Here is an 18,886-nt window from a genome sequence, read left to right on the forward strand (position 1 = left end):
GCTTTTTATCAGTGGGATTCATAACAGTGTGCTTATGGTTACCTCTTTTTTTTTTTGACATTGGAAATGAGTTCTTTTATCAGCTAGATGAACCATTGTATGTCTAACTTGAATTTGAACTTCTTTGGCTTTAAATTGTTAGAAAGTATTTGGCTTTAAATTGTTAGAAAATATTTCTAAGGATTGCGGGAGATATATTCTTTATGCATGGTAAAGCCTGAAACTTTGTGGAAAGTTTGTTAAATCTCTCGAATTCTACTTGGAACCAGGTTTTCTTCTTTGTTATCTTTCTTTGCTTTGAATCGACATTTTAGAAATTCAACTTTTTGCAGGAGCAACTCGATGGTGCTGGAATCGAGCTCCCTGCTCTGTATAAATGGATTGAAAGTCAAGCTCCTAATGGCTGTTGCACTGAAGCTTGGAAGAAGAGGAATCATTGGGTTGGTTCCCAGGTTTCCAATGAAACCAATCTATACATTAGGGAAGCTGAAGAGTACCTCCAATCCTCTCATCCTGTACAGAAGTATGTCCTTCAGCTACATTTTCTAATTCTTATTATGTATACCCCTTTGCCAACTTTTTAATTTTCTTCCCCTTGTCAGGAAACATGGCAAACTTCTGGAGGTTGGCGCTAGTGGATTTCTTATGAAGATGTTCTCTGTTGGTGATAGAAATAAAATAGGAGATTGGAATTCATTCAGTGAATTTATTCAGTCTCAGAAATGTTCCGAGGGTAATTCATTTGGCAGCAAGAACTGGGCGTCTGTTTACCTTGCAAACACACCTCAAGAGGCCGCTAAATTGGGTTTAAAATTTCCCGGTGTTGATGAGGTAATTTTTTTCTTGGGCCATTTACATACAGAGCACACAATTGTAATGCATTAAAATATCTCATACCTAAACTTTCGTATTACATGCATAGCACTCAAATCCTTAATTTCATATAAAAAATAGCACTGTTACCATTTTTTAAAAGTGAAATACATCTTTTCATGCATAGGTTTAAACTTTAAAGCACAAAAGTGCCGTGTGCGTAAATATGAACTTTTTGGTGTGAGATATGTAAATACATAAGAATTGTGTGTTGTGTGTATATTTCCCAAATTTGCATGCGTAGCAGTTAACAAACAATTCTTATGTATTGACATTTCTAACAACTAGACTTTCATATTTATAGACATGTCACTCAAATATTTAATATCGCATAAATAGCACTATTAGTATTACCACTTTTAAAAATGAAATACTCCTTTTTCATGCCTAGGTTTAAAGCACCAAAGTGATATTTGTATGAATATGTAAGTTTTAAGTTTGAAATATGTAAATACAAAAGAATTGTGTGCTAAGTATGTAAATTCTCAACTTTTGTTTGGTAGTTTATTTTTTACAATCTGACCTGCCATTAGTAAATGTTTTCTTGCTATTTTTTCGATCACCTTTGTCCTAAAGTGGCTCTATGGAATGTCTTTTTATTTTCATTTCATGCTTGTATGTACAGTTTTTAATTATTATGGGTTAGTGGTGGAAAATTTTGAACCATTATATTGGACATTTTGTGTGAATTAGTTTCTCTTTAGGAAGATTTACATACATACCTTTCAATTTGTACTTATTTGCATATCTGACGCGTCAAAACTTGCCGCAAAATAAGTTGATCGCACAATGCAAGTATGCATGCTAAGTAATAATGCGGTTAAAGAGCATCGCGTATCGATCCTATAAGGAAAGGCTTAAGAACTATTCTGATGGGCGAATCTCTAGTTTACTAAACTTAGTTTAGCGTGATCACAACTATGAGATTATTTCCTAAAATCCTAATTAAAAGTGAAAAAAATGATAGCATGTTCAGTAAAGATGGAAAACAACGACAGATAAATCTTATTGTTCTTCAAGATGTGTGAGGTTTGCGCCTCTGTGATTTAGGCAATGTGTTGATTCGTGATTTTTCTAGTCTTTCCTCAACACGATTGTTGTCAACAAGATAAAAAGTTCTCTTTATGTCTATGCCTAGGTCAAAAGAAGGCTAGAATCCATGAAGTTAGGGCTTTCTCAATGCCCATGATAACCTGCGGATTTGTTCAGATCTCTTTTCAAGGTTGTAAAACTTGGATAAAATATATCTATTGTTACCCGAACTTTGTGGTTACCATTTTGTTTATTTGCGTAACGGGGAGAAGTCACAGATCACGAAATATGTTAACATCTTAATTGATCAGATTAGGAGTAAATGAAACTCTATGGTTAACAAAACTATGAAAAAGACATGACGTCTCAGGAAAACGATATAGGGAAATAAGTCATCAGAGAAAATCACAAAACCACATCGCATATATCATAGAGATGCGAAAATAATTTAGCTACACATGAAAGAACACCAGAAAAACATCCTAACAAAAACCATTGTTGCAAGTAAAAATGAAAAGTAAAGACTTTATAAAATGATTTATTCCCTCTTCTACAATAGCAAACTCATCTTTCATGCAATAACCTCTCAAAATATATGAATAATACAAAGAATAAGGTAGAAGAATCCCTTGGGACTTGAGGAAACCTAGGAAAACTCTCAAAAACTTTTCCAGCCATCTCCAACTTTCTTCTGTCCCCAAAGGATGCTTCTATTCGTACCCCAGTTTCCCATTTAAAGCTTAAAAAAATCGGCATGAAAAAACCTTCTGAAACAAGATCTAGTGGTCCGAAAACATGACCACGCCAGAACCCTGCATGGTCATGCCAGAACCCGGCATGGTCACGCCAGAACCTGGCGTGGTCGCGCCAGAAATTGGTGTGTTCACGCTTAGTTTTGGTGTGATTGTGCCAGACAACACTTTATCGCGCGGTTTGGCTCTATTTTTCATGTTCTACACGTGTAACCTTTAAAATAATACAAAGAACATTTCGCAAGCATAAAATGATAAATAAAGCAAAATAAAAGATAAAATATAGGAGTAAAAGTTGGTAAAATCACGTAAAATTGTCACTTTTCAATATTCTAGACTTATCCTATTTCTTGATCTCAAGTATTCACATTAATAAGTTGAGATTTAATTAACATGATAGGTGCTCCTATATGTTTCTAATTCTTTCATATGTTTATCAAAGCTAAATAGCGGTTTTTAAATGTCATTGTTGATCAATTATCTTTCATGGTTAATAACTTGACCTTTTCTTAACCTCTCATTCTTATTTTTAAGAAAATCCTATAGATCGTTAAATTTCACTGACCTTGAATGTTTTTAATGCAATTTCAATGGATTTTAACCAACTCAATATTGCTTAACACTTTTATTTGAAGTTAACTTAAAAAAGGGTTTTATTAACCATTAAAAAGTTTCATTACTTGAGTCCCACCAATTACCCTGATGATTTTTCTCTTTGGATAATTGTTGTGCTAACCTCAACCTTCTACTAAGTGGTTTTTCACTTTTTGTTCTTTTCTTTTTTTTTTCTTTTTCCTTTTTATTTTCTCCTGAGAATTACTATATCTGGTTGAAAACTTTTTTTTTTTAATTTTAAATACGGTGAACTGTAGTGTTTCTTAAGTAGTAAATTTCTACACTGACGTTTTATTGCCACACCTTTTTGATTATCTTTTCAGTTAAAACTTAAGATAATTTGAACTTGATTAAAATGAACGGAAAAAGATAGGAACTTTTTTGGGCTGTTACTTAACACTAGACTTAAATCTTTTTAATCATCTATGAGTTCTTTTATGTAAAATTTGAAGGTGTTAAGTTCTGAATTTTATTATTTACTCATTAAAGTTAATTTTTTTCCGAATGACATTTATTTACTTTTACTCAATTATGATAATTAGTTTGAAATAATTCAGAATTCCGAACAGGAGTTGCCAAATTTAATTTTTATTCGCTATTGAGTTATGTGAGATATCTTTTAGATTCATAACAACATTTCATTTTCTCCCCCCTGCTTCTTTCCATCACATATATAACATTAAGTAGTAATAGAAATAAAAAGCAGGTAAGTGTAGGAAATGAGTAAATGCACGGTCACATGAGTCTCAGAAAAACAAGTACGCAATTTATGTAATAATGCATGAATTAGAAACTGTTAAAAAATTCGGGGGTTCTCGATTCCTACTATGCTATCAGGGGCAAATTAATCTGTAGAGAGACGAGACTCAAAACCAAAACAAATGAAAATTTAAAACAACTTTCGAACTAAAATTTAAAACAAATGCATAAATTAAAAACATGCTTAACACATCAGATAACGTATGGGCTGCCTCTCCCGATAGTGCTTAGTTTAACCTATTCAACATGATGAATAAGGCTTCCTTCAGGATCAAAATTCTAATTTAGTAATCACCGATCAATCGCCGAATCTTTTATTGATCCTGAAATTTCTACAAAATCCTCAAAATTTAGTTTTTCTTACAACTTTCTCTTCTCAGTTCTAAAACAATCATCTTGAGGTTATGTAGTAGATTGAGTTTGATTATCATTCCTACATGTCTTTCTTAATCCAAAATTCTCTCAATTATTTCACATGTTTGTATATAAGTGTTATTTTCGCTAAAAGAAAATTCCAGGTTTCTTAAATTTGGGGTTGGATTCTTCCTAGATTCTTCGGGTTATGGATCTAACTCTTCGTGGTTCTTTTTCTGCCTAGGGTTGTCTTCCAACTCTTCCTCTTGGGGCACTTCTATGGTGATATTATAGGCTTAACTATCTCTCTCACAATGCAAGGAGGTAAGGAAAGAAGAGCAGATTCTTCCTCAGTCATTCTTTAATAAAATTCATCCCACTCTTCAAATTCAAAGTTCCGACCCTCCACTACCCTTGATATACTTTGAGGTTCTTTTCTTAGTAGGTTAGTTAACTTACCAACTTAATTTTCTATGTTTCTAAGGGCATCGACAACTTGACTTTGTAACTTCTTCCCTAGGTTTTTTACTTATTTCTCCAAATACTCATTTTCTTAAGGGTAGTCACTATCCTGCTTATTTCATCTTTCTACAGGATCAACTTGGGTGCTCTCCCATTGCTTTTTGTTTACAACGGGGTTATTATTGTTAGAATTGAAGCTTGGGTAGGTCAACCATTTTTTTCCTAAATTTTACTATTTATTCTTCTAACAAAAGGTGATCTTTCCTAAATTGAGGTTTTGAGGTGACTTCCCAAGGTTGAATTTGACAAATGCGGTCTCTGCACCAATTCTCTCTGTTATCTACAAGTTTGGCTTGAGTTGCCCCCCGATGTTAGTTTTTTATGCTAATGTTATTAATGTTTCAATTATAGTTTTGGTAGGTAGTCTAGTTAGGATTGTATGTATTGGAAGAGGGGTGATCAAGCCTAGTCCCTATGTCAGGAGGGGAAAAATTGTGAAGGCTAGCCATCAACATGTTGTTATACTCCTCGAAGGATATAAATTGATTTTCATGTGTGTTTGCCATTCAAAAATGTTCAAACATTTTTTCTTTTTTCTTTTTTGAAAAATAATTTAAACATGAACAAAATAAAACAGAAAAATAGAGAAAAATAACAGAAGTGTCAAACATAGACCCTAAGTTTTTTAAGTATTGTTTTCCTAACATCGCAATTCTTTTTAACGTCTTTTCCTGGCAATCACGCCAAAAACTTTACGTGCAAAAACTTACCTCAATGTAAGTTGGCTGCATAATGCAAGTATACATGTCAAGTAATAGTGCAGTTAAAAAGTATCGTGTATCGATACCATGAGGAAAAGGGCTAAAAACTATTCTGATGGACGAATGTCTAGTGGACTAAACTTCTAAGCATAGTTTTGTGTAATCACAAACAGGAGATGGCTTCCTAAAATCCTACTTAAAAGCAAAACAAAAAATAATGTATTTGGTAAAGACAGAAAACAGCGGTAGATAAGTCTTACTGTTCTTCAAGATGTGTGAGGCTCGCGCAACTGTGATTTAGGTAATGCGATAATTCATGATTTTCGTAGACTTTCCTTAACGTGATTGTTGTCAACAGGGATATAAATTCCTCCTTATGCCTATGTCTACGCAGAAAGAATGTCATACTCCATAAAGTTGAGACCCTCAAGCCCCATGGCATCCCACATATTTGTTTCGATCTCTTTTTTTTTAGTTTGCAAAACCTCGATAAAATATGTCTTATTCCCAGATTTTGTGGTTAACCATTTCGTTTCTTTACGTAACGGGTAGGAGTCACAAATCACAAAATGTATTAATATCCTAATTGATCAAATCATGAGTAAATGAAACTCTATGATTAACACAATAATGAAAATGCCCTGATGTCTTGGGAAAACTATACAAGGAAAGAAAATATCTGAGACGCAAAGAAATTTTAGCTACACATAATAGAAGGAAAATCGAAAAAACATCCGAGCAAAACCATTTTTGTAAGTAAAATTGAAAAGTAAACTCTTACAAAATGATTTATTCCTTGTTCCACAGCAGCCAACTCCTGTCTTATGTAATAACCTGTCAAAACATATAAGAACAATACAAAGAAATGGTAGAATAAATTCTTAGGACCTCAATCCCAAGTGAGGAAGAGAAAACTTAGGAAAACTCTAAAAAACTTCTTCTCCAGCCGTCTCCAACTCTCATCATCCCCAAAGGATGCTTCTAGCCCTAGCTTCCTTTTTAAAGACGCAACAAAAATCGACATGAAAAAACTTTCCAAAATGAGATCTGGCGGTCCGACGACGTGACCACACCTGAAGTCGGCTTTGTCACACCCAGTTCTGGCGTGACTGCGCTAGGCAACACTATATTTTGCGTTTCGACTCTGTTTTGCGTGTTTGACAATTGTAACTTACAAAAAAACATAGAAAACCTTCTACAAGCATAAAATCATGATAAATAAGGTGACATAAAAAGGTAAATTACAAGAATAAAAGTTGATTAAATCACGTAAAATTGGTGCATGCCAATATGAAAATATGAAATCATGCCTAGGTTTAAAGCACCAAAGTGATATGTCTATAAATTTGAAAGTTTAAGTTTGAAATATGTAAATACAAAAGAATTGTGTGCTAGGTTTTTAAATTCTCAACTTTCGTTTGGCAGTTTATTTTTTACAATCTGCCCTGCCATTATTTTCGATCACTTCTGTCCAAAAGTGGCTCACTGAAATATCTTTTTATATTCATTTCATGCTTGTATGTTTCGTTTTTAATTATTATGGGTAAGTGGATGGAAAATTTTGAACCATTATGGTAGCTTAAAGTATTGGACATTTCATGTGTGACTTGGTTTCTCTTTAGGAAGCTTTACATGCATACCTCTCAATTTGTATGTAGTTGAATATCTTACACGCGAACTTCAATTTTTACGTACATGCCAACTTACCTATGCATAAAAAGGTGTATTTCACTTTTTAAAAGTTAAAATGGTGGTATTTTTTATCTGATGTGAAAGATTTGGGTGGTATTTGGGTGGTATAAATGTAAAAAGATTTGGGTGGTATAAATGTAAAAATTAAAGCTTAGGTGTTAAATATCTTAATACATACTAATTGAATGATTTGTCTGTAAATGCCCCGTCTCTTCACCGTAGTTCAGATTATGTTGATAACTTTGATGTGCAGGTGCTGATTAATAGGTCATACATATTAGTAGTGCCGCTATTGTACATTTTGGTTGTTCCTTCATCACCATTTCAAAATCAACTGATAGTGCAACTAAATTGATCCACTATTTTTAATTGCTTAACCTTTTTTCATCGACCTTTTAAATTTGTCTTCTTTATATTATTTTTTGAGGATTTACATACATGCCACTCAATTCCAATGTATTTACATATCTAACACCTAAACTTCAATTTTTACATATGTGCGTGCCATCTTAACTTTACATGGAAAGGTGTATTTCACTTTTAAAAGTTAAAATATTGGTACTTTGGGTGTGATGTGAAAATTTTAGGTGGTATAAATGTAAAAAAGCAAAGTTAGGTGTTAGATATGTAACTATATAAGAATAGGTGGTTTTTTTCATCAAGCTAGATTCCTTGCTGCACGCTTTATATTCATGTTTCTACCTAAGTTTTACTGTGCTGCTTTTTTAGGTAGAGGAGATTGGAGATATTGACTTTGATTCAAGAGATCCATTCTATTGTGATGCAATTGCAAATGAAAAAGAACTTGATCTCTCTGAAGAGCAAAAGAGAAACTTCAGAAAGGTTGAACTTTTTATTTTAGATTATATATTTTATAGTTTTTTGAAAACCAGAAAAAATGCACATGGTCTTTTTTTTTTTGAGAAATCTATTTTTTTTAATAATTTAGATTTATGTATGACTTTATTATTTGAAATAATAAATATTTATAATACTTTATTATTATTATTATTATTATTTAAAAATTAAATCCAATACACAGGACAGTATACTTTCATAAGTTTTTGAGATTTATAAATAATAATGTTTTAATTATCATATAATTTAATCATTTTAAGTAATTAATATTCTATCATCAATCTTGAAAATTAAGTCCAAAATTTGTACGGTTTATGCTCATATAATTTTAAAATACAGTTTATCTTTTGAATTTGTTAACAATATCATATGATTTTTTTTAAAGAATGTGAACAACAAAATTTATAGTTATATTTTTTGAAGTACAATTCCTAAAAATTAGAGACGCATGCTTGCATTTTTTATGTGCATAACTGAGCCTAGAATTTGTTTGGAAGGAGAATTCATTCGATATGATATGCAAAGAAATATTCATTTGGAACCTAAATATGAATTGAGTATGGTTTTTTATCGTTTTATTTTGTAGTTTTTTTTTATTTATTTTAAATGATTATAAACTTTAACCTCTGAATATTAAATTAATTGTTCACTAAAAAAACAAAACATTAGGCCCAGGAGTTAAATACAGTGATATAAAATGAGAATATGAACATGCACAAATGTGGTGTAATAAGGAACGAAAATTCTTTTAACATATCAATTTATATGAAATGAAAATTATAATTTAATTGAAACTAAAAGGGTAAGAAAGAAAAGAAATGTTTGAACAGCCCATTGTATTGAAGCTATTTTAAGCTGAAACTATTTCAATAATTTGACTTAATAAAAATATTAGCTTGATTTTATTTTTATGAAATTGGGTAAGAAGAAGTGTTTTGAGATGGATGTGACATAAATTGCAATAAATTAGATGATAAATAAATAAAACATTTTCCAATATTTTGTTATTTTTTTATTTACAGTAATAATTTGGCTAGATAAATGAATTACAAATTGGCCAAATATCAAAACACCAAGGGCCTTATCACAGTCAATTATAAGCCGATTTAATAAAACAGGTAAATAACACTAACACGGCCAATTAATGGCCTTAATTTCTTATAATTCTAATATGGGTAGTCATTTTCTTTTGGTGTCAATTTAATGTGATGAATTTAATTTTATTATTCGTTTTGATGCAGGTTATTATTTATTTTGATAAAGGTTTATACTTACGGATGCAGGTTATTAATGTAATATGTGTAATACTAATTGGTGTTTGGCCATTGACATTGAAGTGACGTCAAAAGTAGCCCAGGCTTGCAATCGCCTCAATGGCTTGTTTGTTTTTAAGTTGAAACTACATTTTTATCATTTGTTTAATTGTAGTACGGGGGTCTCATTGCTTTTTCTTTTTTTTTTTTTTTTTGGAAAGATTTACATACAACTCAGTTCCTATGTACTTAAATATGTAACATCTAAACTTCAATTCTTACATATATGCCACTATAGTTATACATAAAAAAGTGTTTCACATTTTAGAAGTCAAAGTACTGTATTTTTTATGTGATATGAAACATTTGTGTGGTGGTATGAATGTAAAATGTATAGTTTAGTTATTAGATTTGTAATTACATAGGAATTTGGGTGGTATGAAAGATTTGCATTTGAGTCGTCCATATTACCTTTTGGATTCACCTTTCTAAAAAAAAAAATGTATCTAAATGCCACTTTTATTTAAAAATTCTAGTTCTAATTTTTTTTTTCCTGGCCTAGGTACGGGAAGACGATGATGCCAATTTCACACATAAATTACATCAGCGCTTGAAGCGACAACGACAAAAAATCAAAAGATGCAGGGTAAGTGAGCTTTAACTAAAACTAAAATTTATATGCTAAAGGTTTAAGAATTTTGAAGAAATCTTTTTCTCTGTTTTGCTATTGTTACCAGTACTTTGCTAACTTATCGACCCTTCTATCCAAAATATTTGTTTCGTCTGCCAAAGGTACAAATCACAAACTAAAAATTAATATTCTATAACAGATGCCTGTTGATAAAGATGCCCTCAGTGGTTTTTCTTCAAATGAATGTCAAGTAGATTCTACATTGCAAAACTATCCTGAAAATGGTTCTGTGGATGTTAATAATGGTGATATATCTGCAAAACCTATTGGGAATAATATGGATTTTACAAATATACCTGAAAGTACTACCCACAATTGTAATGGTGACTGGAGTCGTTCTCCTGATATTGAGGAATTTGAACGAAAGAGCAAGCGTTGCAAGACTGTTTTCATAGACAGTGATGACGATGTCCTAATAATGGAGAATCGTGTTGTTCCGAGAGCTGATGGTGCATCCGACACAGAACTTCACTCACCAAAGAAAGTTAAAACTATTGATATTATTGATATTGATAACATGCCATCTCCAGATCTAGAAAACAATACAAATCTTGAAAAAGAAAAAGAGTTTTTGTGTACAGCGTGTTTTGATACCCTTAAGAGTTCTCTAGCGTGCAGGCATCCACTTTTGGGAGTTGCTGTCTGTGGACGCTGCAAATCTGTTATTGATGAAAAGATGCAAGTCAAGGTAAATATGGTTTTGAAATTTACCTGTTATTGTAGACGGACTTACTCTTAATATCAATTTCATTTTTATGTATTTTCGTTCACTTTAAAAGCACTGCCAATTCATACATTGTAGGAGGAACATTCATGTATTTTTTCTTAAAATTGTCTCATGTGGTCATGCAGTGTAATATGAAACTGACAATCTTTTATAAAGGAGAGAAGTGTCAAAATGGTCTCTTGACCTTTGTAAGGTCTATTTTAGTTTCAAATTTTATAAAGGTGACAGTTTAGTCCATACTCCTTTAATATGGGTTGAAATAGTCCCCAACGAGCGTTGGGACTACTTTAGGCCCCATTAAAATATTCCAGAGACTAATTTAGCACCTTTTTAAACTCTTGGACTAAGTGACCCAATTTAAATAGTCGGGACTATTTTGGCAGTGTAGTCTTTAAGAAAGACACTTAACCTTTATATTCTTTAAACTGTTCTGACTTCAATGAATATTCCTGATAACAGATTATATTTTTTAGAATCAATGTTGGAAGTTAGATCCATTATAGTTCATGGAAAGTATTTACTGGGTGTGTAAGAGCAGCTGAGAATGTGAGGGAGGTGACGAGTATTTTATGTCTGGTTGCATAATGTTTTTCATCTTTTGTTAATCTATGATCAAACCCAATTCTAGGGAGTTCAAAAATAATAATAGGGGCATGTACATGCATGCCACACAATTCTTAGGAATTTACATATTTAAAACCTAAAAATTCATATTTAAGTACATACCACTCAAATCATTAACATCACATAAAAAATACCACAATGACTATCCTTTTAAAAGTACAACACACCTTTTCATGCTTAGGCTTATGACACCAAGTTGTTGTAAGCGTATATATTACATTTTGGGTGTTAGATATGTAAATACAAAAGAATTGAGTGCTATGTATGTTTCCCATGCTAATAACGATAGCATTTTGTGCTATTGGTTGCATGGTATCCCCATGACTGAATTTTTCCAGAGAGATGGTACATTCATAAGCACACATTAATAGGTAAATCCTTAACAATTTTGAATATTTTTTAATGCACTTCAATGCTACAGGGTACTTTCTCAGGTGAATTCTGTGCATGGTGTGGAAAATGTGATGACTTGGTGAACTGTAATACTTGTAAGATGCTTTTCTGTGAAACATGCATATCAAGGAATTTCGGTAAAGAAAATTTATCAGAGGCTAAAGCTAATAATTGGAGTTGTTACTGTTGTTTACCTATTTTATTGCATCGGCTTATAACCGACTGTGATAAGGCCCTCGGAGTTTTGCCCACATCGAGCTCTGACAGTGATTCCACCTTTTCTGATGCTGGCATCGATGTATCAACAAGGTAACAGACGCTACTGAATTGCAGTAACATTACATCATCTTTACACTTATAATGTTGGCATTAATTAAGAATGGAAGATTTACTTACGTACCTCTCAATTCTTTTCCTTTTACATATCTAACACCCAAACTTACAATTTTTACATACATGCCATCTTACTTATGCATGAAAAAGTGTATATCACCTTTTTAAAAGTTAAAATTATGGTATATTATATGTCAAAATGGAAGATTTGGGTGGTATAAATGTAAAAAAATTAAAGTTTACGTATTAGATATGTAAATACATAGGAATTTGGTGGTATATATGTAAATTTTCCGATTAATAATAAGTTCGTTCTCTTATAGATTTTGGTTTTGCTTATGATTTATAAACTTTCCACATATATTGGTTATCTTTTGAATTAAAAATTCATTTCATTAATTGCATAATTTTGTTGTCTGCAGCATATTAGGCACGTAATTCATACACATGATTTACAACTATCCTCTTGTCATAGATTTTTAATGGCTATGCTAAGGCTAGTTGTTAGTTTGAGCCTATGTAGTGTAGAACTTAGTTTCCTAATTTCTCAACTTTTTTTTGATAAGAAGTGCATGAAGTTTGGTTTCTATAAAGTTTAGATTACAGCTTGAAAAAGAGTGCAAGTATCAAAATAGTCCCTGATTCTTTGCAGAGTGTCATTTTATTACAAGTTTGTAAAACTGTAAATTTAGTACAGTATTTTAATATGTGCTGGAATAGTCTCGATAGAGGACTATTTTAGCCCCAATTTATAATGGCCGTGTACTTATTTGACACTTTTGTAGGCTCTAGTACGAAAATCACCTCGTTTAAACAGTCAGGGGACTGTTTTGACACTCTACCCACTTGAAAAAATAAAGCGAAAATATTTCTCCTAGAAGTTTTATTTGTCGTAAATTCAGCTACACACTTTTATGCGAAAGAAATAGTCTAAAGATCCATCATTCTTCCATTTCTTTCTTTTTTTTCTTGATAAAAGTGGTTATTTCCTTTTTTGCTCTTTTACTACCAGCAAGAGGAGCAAGAAAAAAATCAGGAGAATCCTGGATGATACCGAACTTGGAGAAGAAACCAAGGAAAAAATAGCAATAGAGAAGGTTTCTTATTGGATTAATCCGTTTGCCAATATTTTTTTTCGGTTTTCTTTTACATATTTCTCTTAAAAACTCTTGTTGTTGTGTTGTAGGCCCGGCAAGAATATCTAAAATCAATGCAAGCACAGGTTACTAATAAATCTCATGGTAAAGCTCTAGCAGAAATTAACATAAGCACTTCACCAATGGAAAATACCCGAATGTTAGATGATCCAAGAGAAGGCTATGTAGTTAATATTGCTAGGGAGCATGATGAAGATCCTGTTAGAATTGCCCCTAGTCTATCTACGATGTTGAAGCCACATCAGGTGGTTTGCCAATCCTATGTCTTGTTTTTTGTTTTGGTTTTTTAATTTTAGTCATATTATACTTATATTTTTATTCATTATATTACCACTACCACTACCTATTAGGGATGTGCATTTGGTCAGTTTATACGGTTTGGATGACAAATTTGCAAAACCAATTGGTTTCAAATGCCTAAAAATCTGGACCAAACTGATCGAATAAATTGTAGAACCGAAGCAAAGTGACAATATAAATTGTTTGGTTAATTTGGTTTGGTTTTGGCTAAACTGAAGTTAGCTATATTTAAAAAATATTTGTGCAGTTTTTTATTGCATAATTAATATGCATTAAGTATAATTAAAAATATATAATTAGAAAAGCAATTGGTTACTTTCATGGAAGTTCGAATGGAGAAGACAAGCATAACCAAAAAATGAGAATTTGCGAAATGGGTTTCAATTCCTTACTATTTAATTGGTTTTTATCAATTCTAAAGCTGATCTAAATGCCAACAACCAAATATTTTACTAATCAGAACCAATATTCGAATTGCTAAATTTAAAGCTGAACTAAATCGTCCAAGAACATTTAGCTTGGTTTGATTTTTCTGTTATAACCAAATAATGCATGCGCCTATTTTTTATGCCATTTCCTTTGTTTGTCCACTTCTAAACCTTTTTTTTTTTTTAATAATTTGTCCAATATTTGTGAATTTATAGTGGACCTCTTGACTATATTATCTGTTATACAGGTTGAAGGAATAAGATTTATGTGGGAGAACATTATACAGTCTGTAAAAAAGGTTAAATCAGGGGATAAAGGTCTTGGATGTATTTTAGCCCATACCATGGGCCTTGGGAAAACTTTTCAGGTTTGTTGTCTCTCTCATGTTAAACATGTAATTGCTTTTTCATTGTTGAGGTTGGTAATTGGACCGAACCAATTTCTTTTCTTGTTGGTATTGGATACACACTGTATTTATATTGTCAATTTTGCCACATAATTTTAGCCTTCTATGTTGAAGGCGAAGGTTTTGTTGCTGGCCTCATTACCATCCTTCTTTTTTAAGCTGTATTTACGAAATTGTGGATTCTTCTCTTTGTTCATCCCTTGTTGTAAATTAGCATCCAACAATTTTTTTGATTGTTTTATTTTTTTTGTTTTAAAATTTTACGCCTATTTATAACTTGTCTATTATTGACGGTGGATATCATATATTTCCCGTGTCATTGGTTGATAAGACTTCTTTATGAATTAATTTGTAGGACACAATTATATAACTAAGTTTTCATGACAGATTAAGTGCTTCTTTCTTTTACGCCAAATTTTTATGTTGGGCAAAATGTTTGTGTTTATTGGGAATACAATTTAGGTAAGATGAATTGTTTACCCCATAAACATATTCTCATTGTTGTTCTGCTTTTCCCACAGCAAATTTATTTCGATACTCTTCTCATTGTTGTTTTTCCCTTCTTGGTGTAGCTATATTCTTAAATGAAAGTCAATTGTTGTTTTTCACTCATACTTAAAAGCTCATTGCACCTCTTATGTTGGAATCGAATTTTCTTTGGAAGAATTCTTGCTGTTGGAATTCTTTCGGGTTGAAATTTTTACTAGATTTCATTGATTCCGATAAGTTTCTTAGTTAGATTTCTGTGTTATAAATAGGATTGCTGAGGCATATAAAACTCAACGAAAATTGAATATTGCAATAAAATTCTACTTCTGTTTATATTCTTGAGTGTGTTTATTAGATGTGCATTTTTTGAGTGCTTTACCAAATGAATGGCTACTTGTGCGAGTCTTTTTATGATGCCATTGGGCCTATTTCTTTCTTTTGGAAGATTTTCTATCATTTTTTTTGTTTTAGTTCGTTTAGTTGCTGGTTTTGCGCACATAATTGAATTTAATCATGTGATTGTGCTAGATTATTGTTTTGAATTGTGAACTTTGTGATTGCTGAAAATTTTTGCTGGATCGGTATTTCATTGTAGAGTTTCAGAATTTTGATGGCTGTTATTATTATTATTATTATTATTATTATTATTATTATTATTATTTGTTTTGATGAAATTGTCACGTTTGTCGTTTTTACAGTAATAGTGATAAATTTTGCTAAATCTTAGTGCTGTAACTTGTGGATTTTTAACTTTTATTTGTTTTTGTTTTGCACGTCATGCAAGGTTTGTAATCATCCTAATTCCAACATCACAAGGGGTAGGGCATTTACATCAGGCATTTACTGTTAGAATCAAAGTGTTATATGGTGGTTTTTGAAACAGTGCTATGCAATGCTTCACAAAATTGTAATTTTAATGAGAACTGCTTTGGGGCTGTTAGGGATCAATTTGGTTTTTGTTTTTGTTTTGCTTTGTTTATGTTTTGTTTTAATGGACAAGTTTGATCTGTCATAACATGGTTAGTTGTTTTGAAAAATACTCGAAACAACGTTTAGGTGTTTTGAGTGTTTCTAGAAACGAATTAATACAACAACAAAAAAGCCTTAATCCTACATGAGTCCTTTTTCTCAATTGCGCCCTATTTAGTGTCATACTTTCATTTAGTTCTAATAAAGTAAGATCATTTTTTTATACATTAAGCCAGGCTTCCTAGCTCTACCTCTGCCTTTCTTAACATAAGTCGAACCTAAAACATCTACTCTCCTAATTGGATCATCAGATGGTCGACGCTTAATGTGACCAAACCATGTAAGACGACTTTCTTTAATTTTGTACGTCACACGAGCTACACCAACCACCCTATCACAGATATATTCATTTCGTATTTTTTCTCTCAGTGTAAAGCCACTCATACACATAATCATTCTCATCTCAACACTTAACTTACTTTTATGCTTCTTTTTTAAAGACCAACATTCAGCGCCATAGAGCATTGCGGGTCTCACCATCGTCTTATAAAATTTTCCTTTCAGTACAATGGGTACTTTTCTATCACACAAAAGGCCCGAAACGTTCCTCCACTTCAACCAACCAACTTGAATTCTACTATTAACATCCCCATCTATATCGCCATCGCTTTGAACAACAAACTCGAGATATCTAAATCGTTCCCACCTTTTAATAATTTGATCACCCAATGTTACACTTCTGTTACTAGAGCTACTACTACTGAAATTACATTCCATGTATTCAGTTTTAGTTATACTCAAATGAAGGCTTTTAGACTCCAATGTAAACCTCCATCATTCAAGTTGCTCTTGGGCTTTTTCTCTGATCTTATCCACGAGAAGGATATCATCAGCAAAAAACATACACTAAGGTACTTCCTCCTGTAAATGTCTAGTAAGACCATTCATAACTAAAGCAAAAGGTATTATAACATAACTTCTTATATTTTATCTTTTCTTGCACATTATTATTTCACCACCAATTATTTTTATTGATAGAAATTTTATCTTTTGATTCTTCAAGTACATCTTTTGTTACTTGTTTAATAGTGTTTGTTACTTTATCCCACAGCATTTGCTTTATCATGAACATCCCAAATTTTGAAATATAGAATTTCGCTCATAAAAATAATTTTATTTGTGTCTTTTAGGTTCTCTCATATGATTCTACGATGATGAGTTCTAGTATTTTTTGTTTTACAACTCTTTATCTTAAAATCTAGAACTAATAAACGATGTTGGGTACTTAAATCCTCACTTGAAATGATCTTATAATCTTTACAATCTTGACGATCACTTCTTCTCATAAGAAGATAATCAATTTGTGTTTTATTAGATTTATTCTTATAAGCAATAAGATGCTCAGCTCCTTTTTTGAATAAAGTATTAGTAATAACAAAATCATACGCTAAAGCAAAATCTAAAGTAATTCTTCCTTCTTCATTAATCATTCCAAAACCCTAGCCACCATAAATATTTTTGAAATCTTCTGCCAGTCTATTGACATGTCTATTTAAATCTCCTCCAATTAAAATTCTTTCTTCAAGATGTATCATTTGTATTAAGTCTTCTAAGTCATTACAAAATTTATCTTTAGACCCTATATTTAAACCTACTTGACGAGCATAAACACTAATAAAAATCTTAGTATCAATGATAATCCTAAGGGCTATAATGCTATCTCCAACTTTATTAATTTTTACAACACTATCTTTCAAACTCTTATCCATAATTACACCTATACTATTTCTAGTGCAGCTCTTACCAGAATACCAAAATTTAAAACCTAAGTTATCAATCTTCTTAGCATTTTCTCCAACCCATTTAGTTTCTTGAATACGTAAGATATTAATCTATGAATCATAATATCAACTAATTTCATTAATTTACTATTGAGAGTACCTATATTCCAAGATTCTATCTTGATATTAATTTCATTAGTTTTATGAATTAACTTATTTATTCGCATCTGTCCGTAATGTGAGAACCCTTGCTTATTTGACACTGCACCCGGACGCCGTTTTTGCGGCACTTGCACATTTTTCATTGTATTAAGATTATACGGCGCGTCCCTTCCAGGGGACGCCCTAACACTTGCACAATGATCAAAAGAATTCATGTCATGATTTTTTCGACAAGTTTTACGCTGGCTGTTTTTCGACAACTAACGCAACCCTCCACTTTTCCCTAACGCAACCCTCCACTTTTCATATCCGGGTTTAGGACTAACAATGATAATGTTTTAGAAACAAATTCAGCAAAAAATACATGAAAGCAACATGATTTTAAAATAAAAAGAATAAAAAGAAAATGACCCCAAACAAACCCTTAGCTTTTTGTGCAATTTTAGGGTAGCGGTATAAACAAGCCCTTAGCTTTTTGTGCAATTTTAGGGTAGCGGTATTGCAGTCACTATATAGGTGGATATCAGGTTGGAGTTTAAAAATTAAAATCCTAGACGATCAACTTGATAATTCTGTCTAAATGTGGTGAATGATCTGTCCAAGTTCTTGAGGAGTTGCACCTTGATACAATATGGATAATCCATTGAATTTTTTCAAGGCTTCCGTTACTTAAATAATGTTTTTGTTCTGATGCTTTCATTTTCTGTAGATTCTGAAACTATTTAATAATATTATTTTATTTTTTTATAATTTTGTTGTAGGTGATAGCGTTTTTGTACACGGCCATGAGAAACGTTGATTTAGGTTTGAGAACTGCACTTATTGTTACTCCGGTAAATGTGCTTCACAACTGGAGACGAGAATTTTTGAAGTGGAAGCCTAGTGATTTGAAGCCTTTTCGTGTTTGGATGCTTGAGGATGTTGCCAGGTAATATTCATTCTGTTTTCTTTGTATATAGAGCTGCTCTTCCCCAAACACCACAGTCGTGAACATGCAGAACTACACAAGGAGAC

The 18,886-nt window shown here is 31.9% G+C and overlaps 1 protein-coding gene across 3 annotated transcripts in view; it reads left to right on the forward strand.

Moving 5' to 3' along the window:
* LOC110038082 (protein CHROMATIN REMODELING 20) overlaps window positions 1-18,886 on the forward strand; it is an 88,984-nt gene that overhangs the window by 27,310 nt on the left and 42,788 nt on the right. For all 3 annotated transcript variants that reach the window (XM_020742844.1, XM_020742846.1, XM_020742845.1), the window contains exons 6-15: window positions 333-523; window positions 603-831; window positions 8,030-8,143; window positions 9,974-10,057; window positions 10,242-10,790; window positions 11,875-12,155; window positions 13,192-13,276; window positions 13,366-13,581; window positions 14,313-14,432; window positions 18,634-18,800. In XM_020742844.1, the coding sequence (XP_020598503.1) occupies window positions 333-523; window positions 603-831; window positions 8,030-8,143; window positions 9,974-10,057; window positions 10,242-10,790; window positions 11,875-12,155; window positions 13,192-13,276; window positions 13,366-13,581; window positions 14,313-14,432; window positions 18,634-18,800 (2,036 nt within the window). The remainder of the gene's footprint in view (window positions 1-332; window positions 524-602; window positions 832-8,029; window positions 8,144-9,973; window positions 10,058-10,241; window positions 10,791-11,874; window positions 12,156-13,191; window positions 13,277-13,365; window positions 13,582-14,312; window positions 14,433-18,633; window positions 18,801-18,886) is intronic.

The sequence above is a fragment of the Phalaenopsis equestris genome, unplaced genomic scaffold (genome assembly GCF_001263595.1).
Source record: "Phalaenopsis equestris unplaced genomic scaffold, ASM126359v1 Scaffold230250, whole genome shotgun sequence".
NCBI lineage: Eukaryota > Viridiplantae > Streptophyta > Magnoliopsida > Asparagales > Orchidaceae > Phalaenopsis > Phalaenopsis equestris.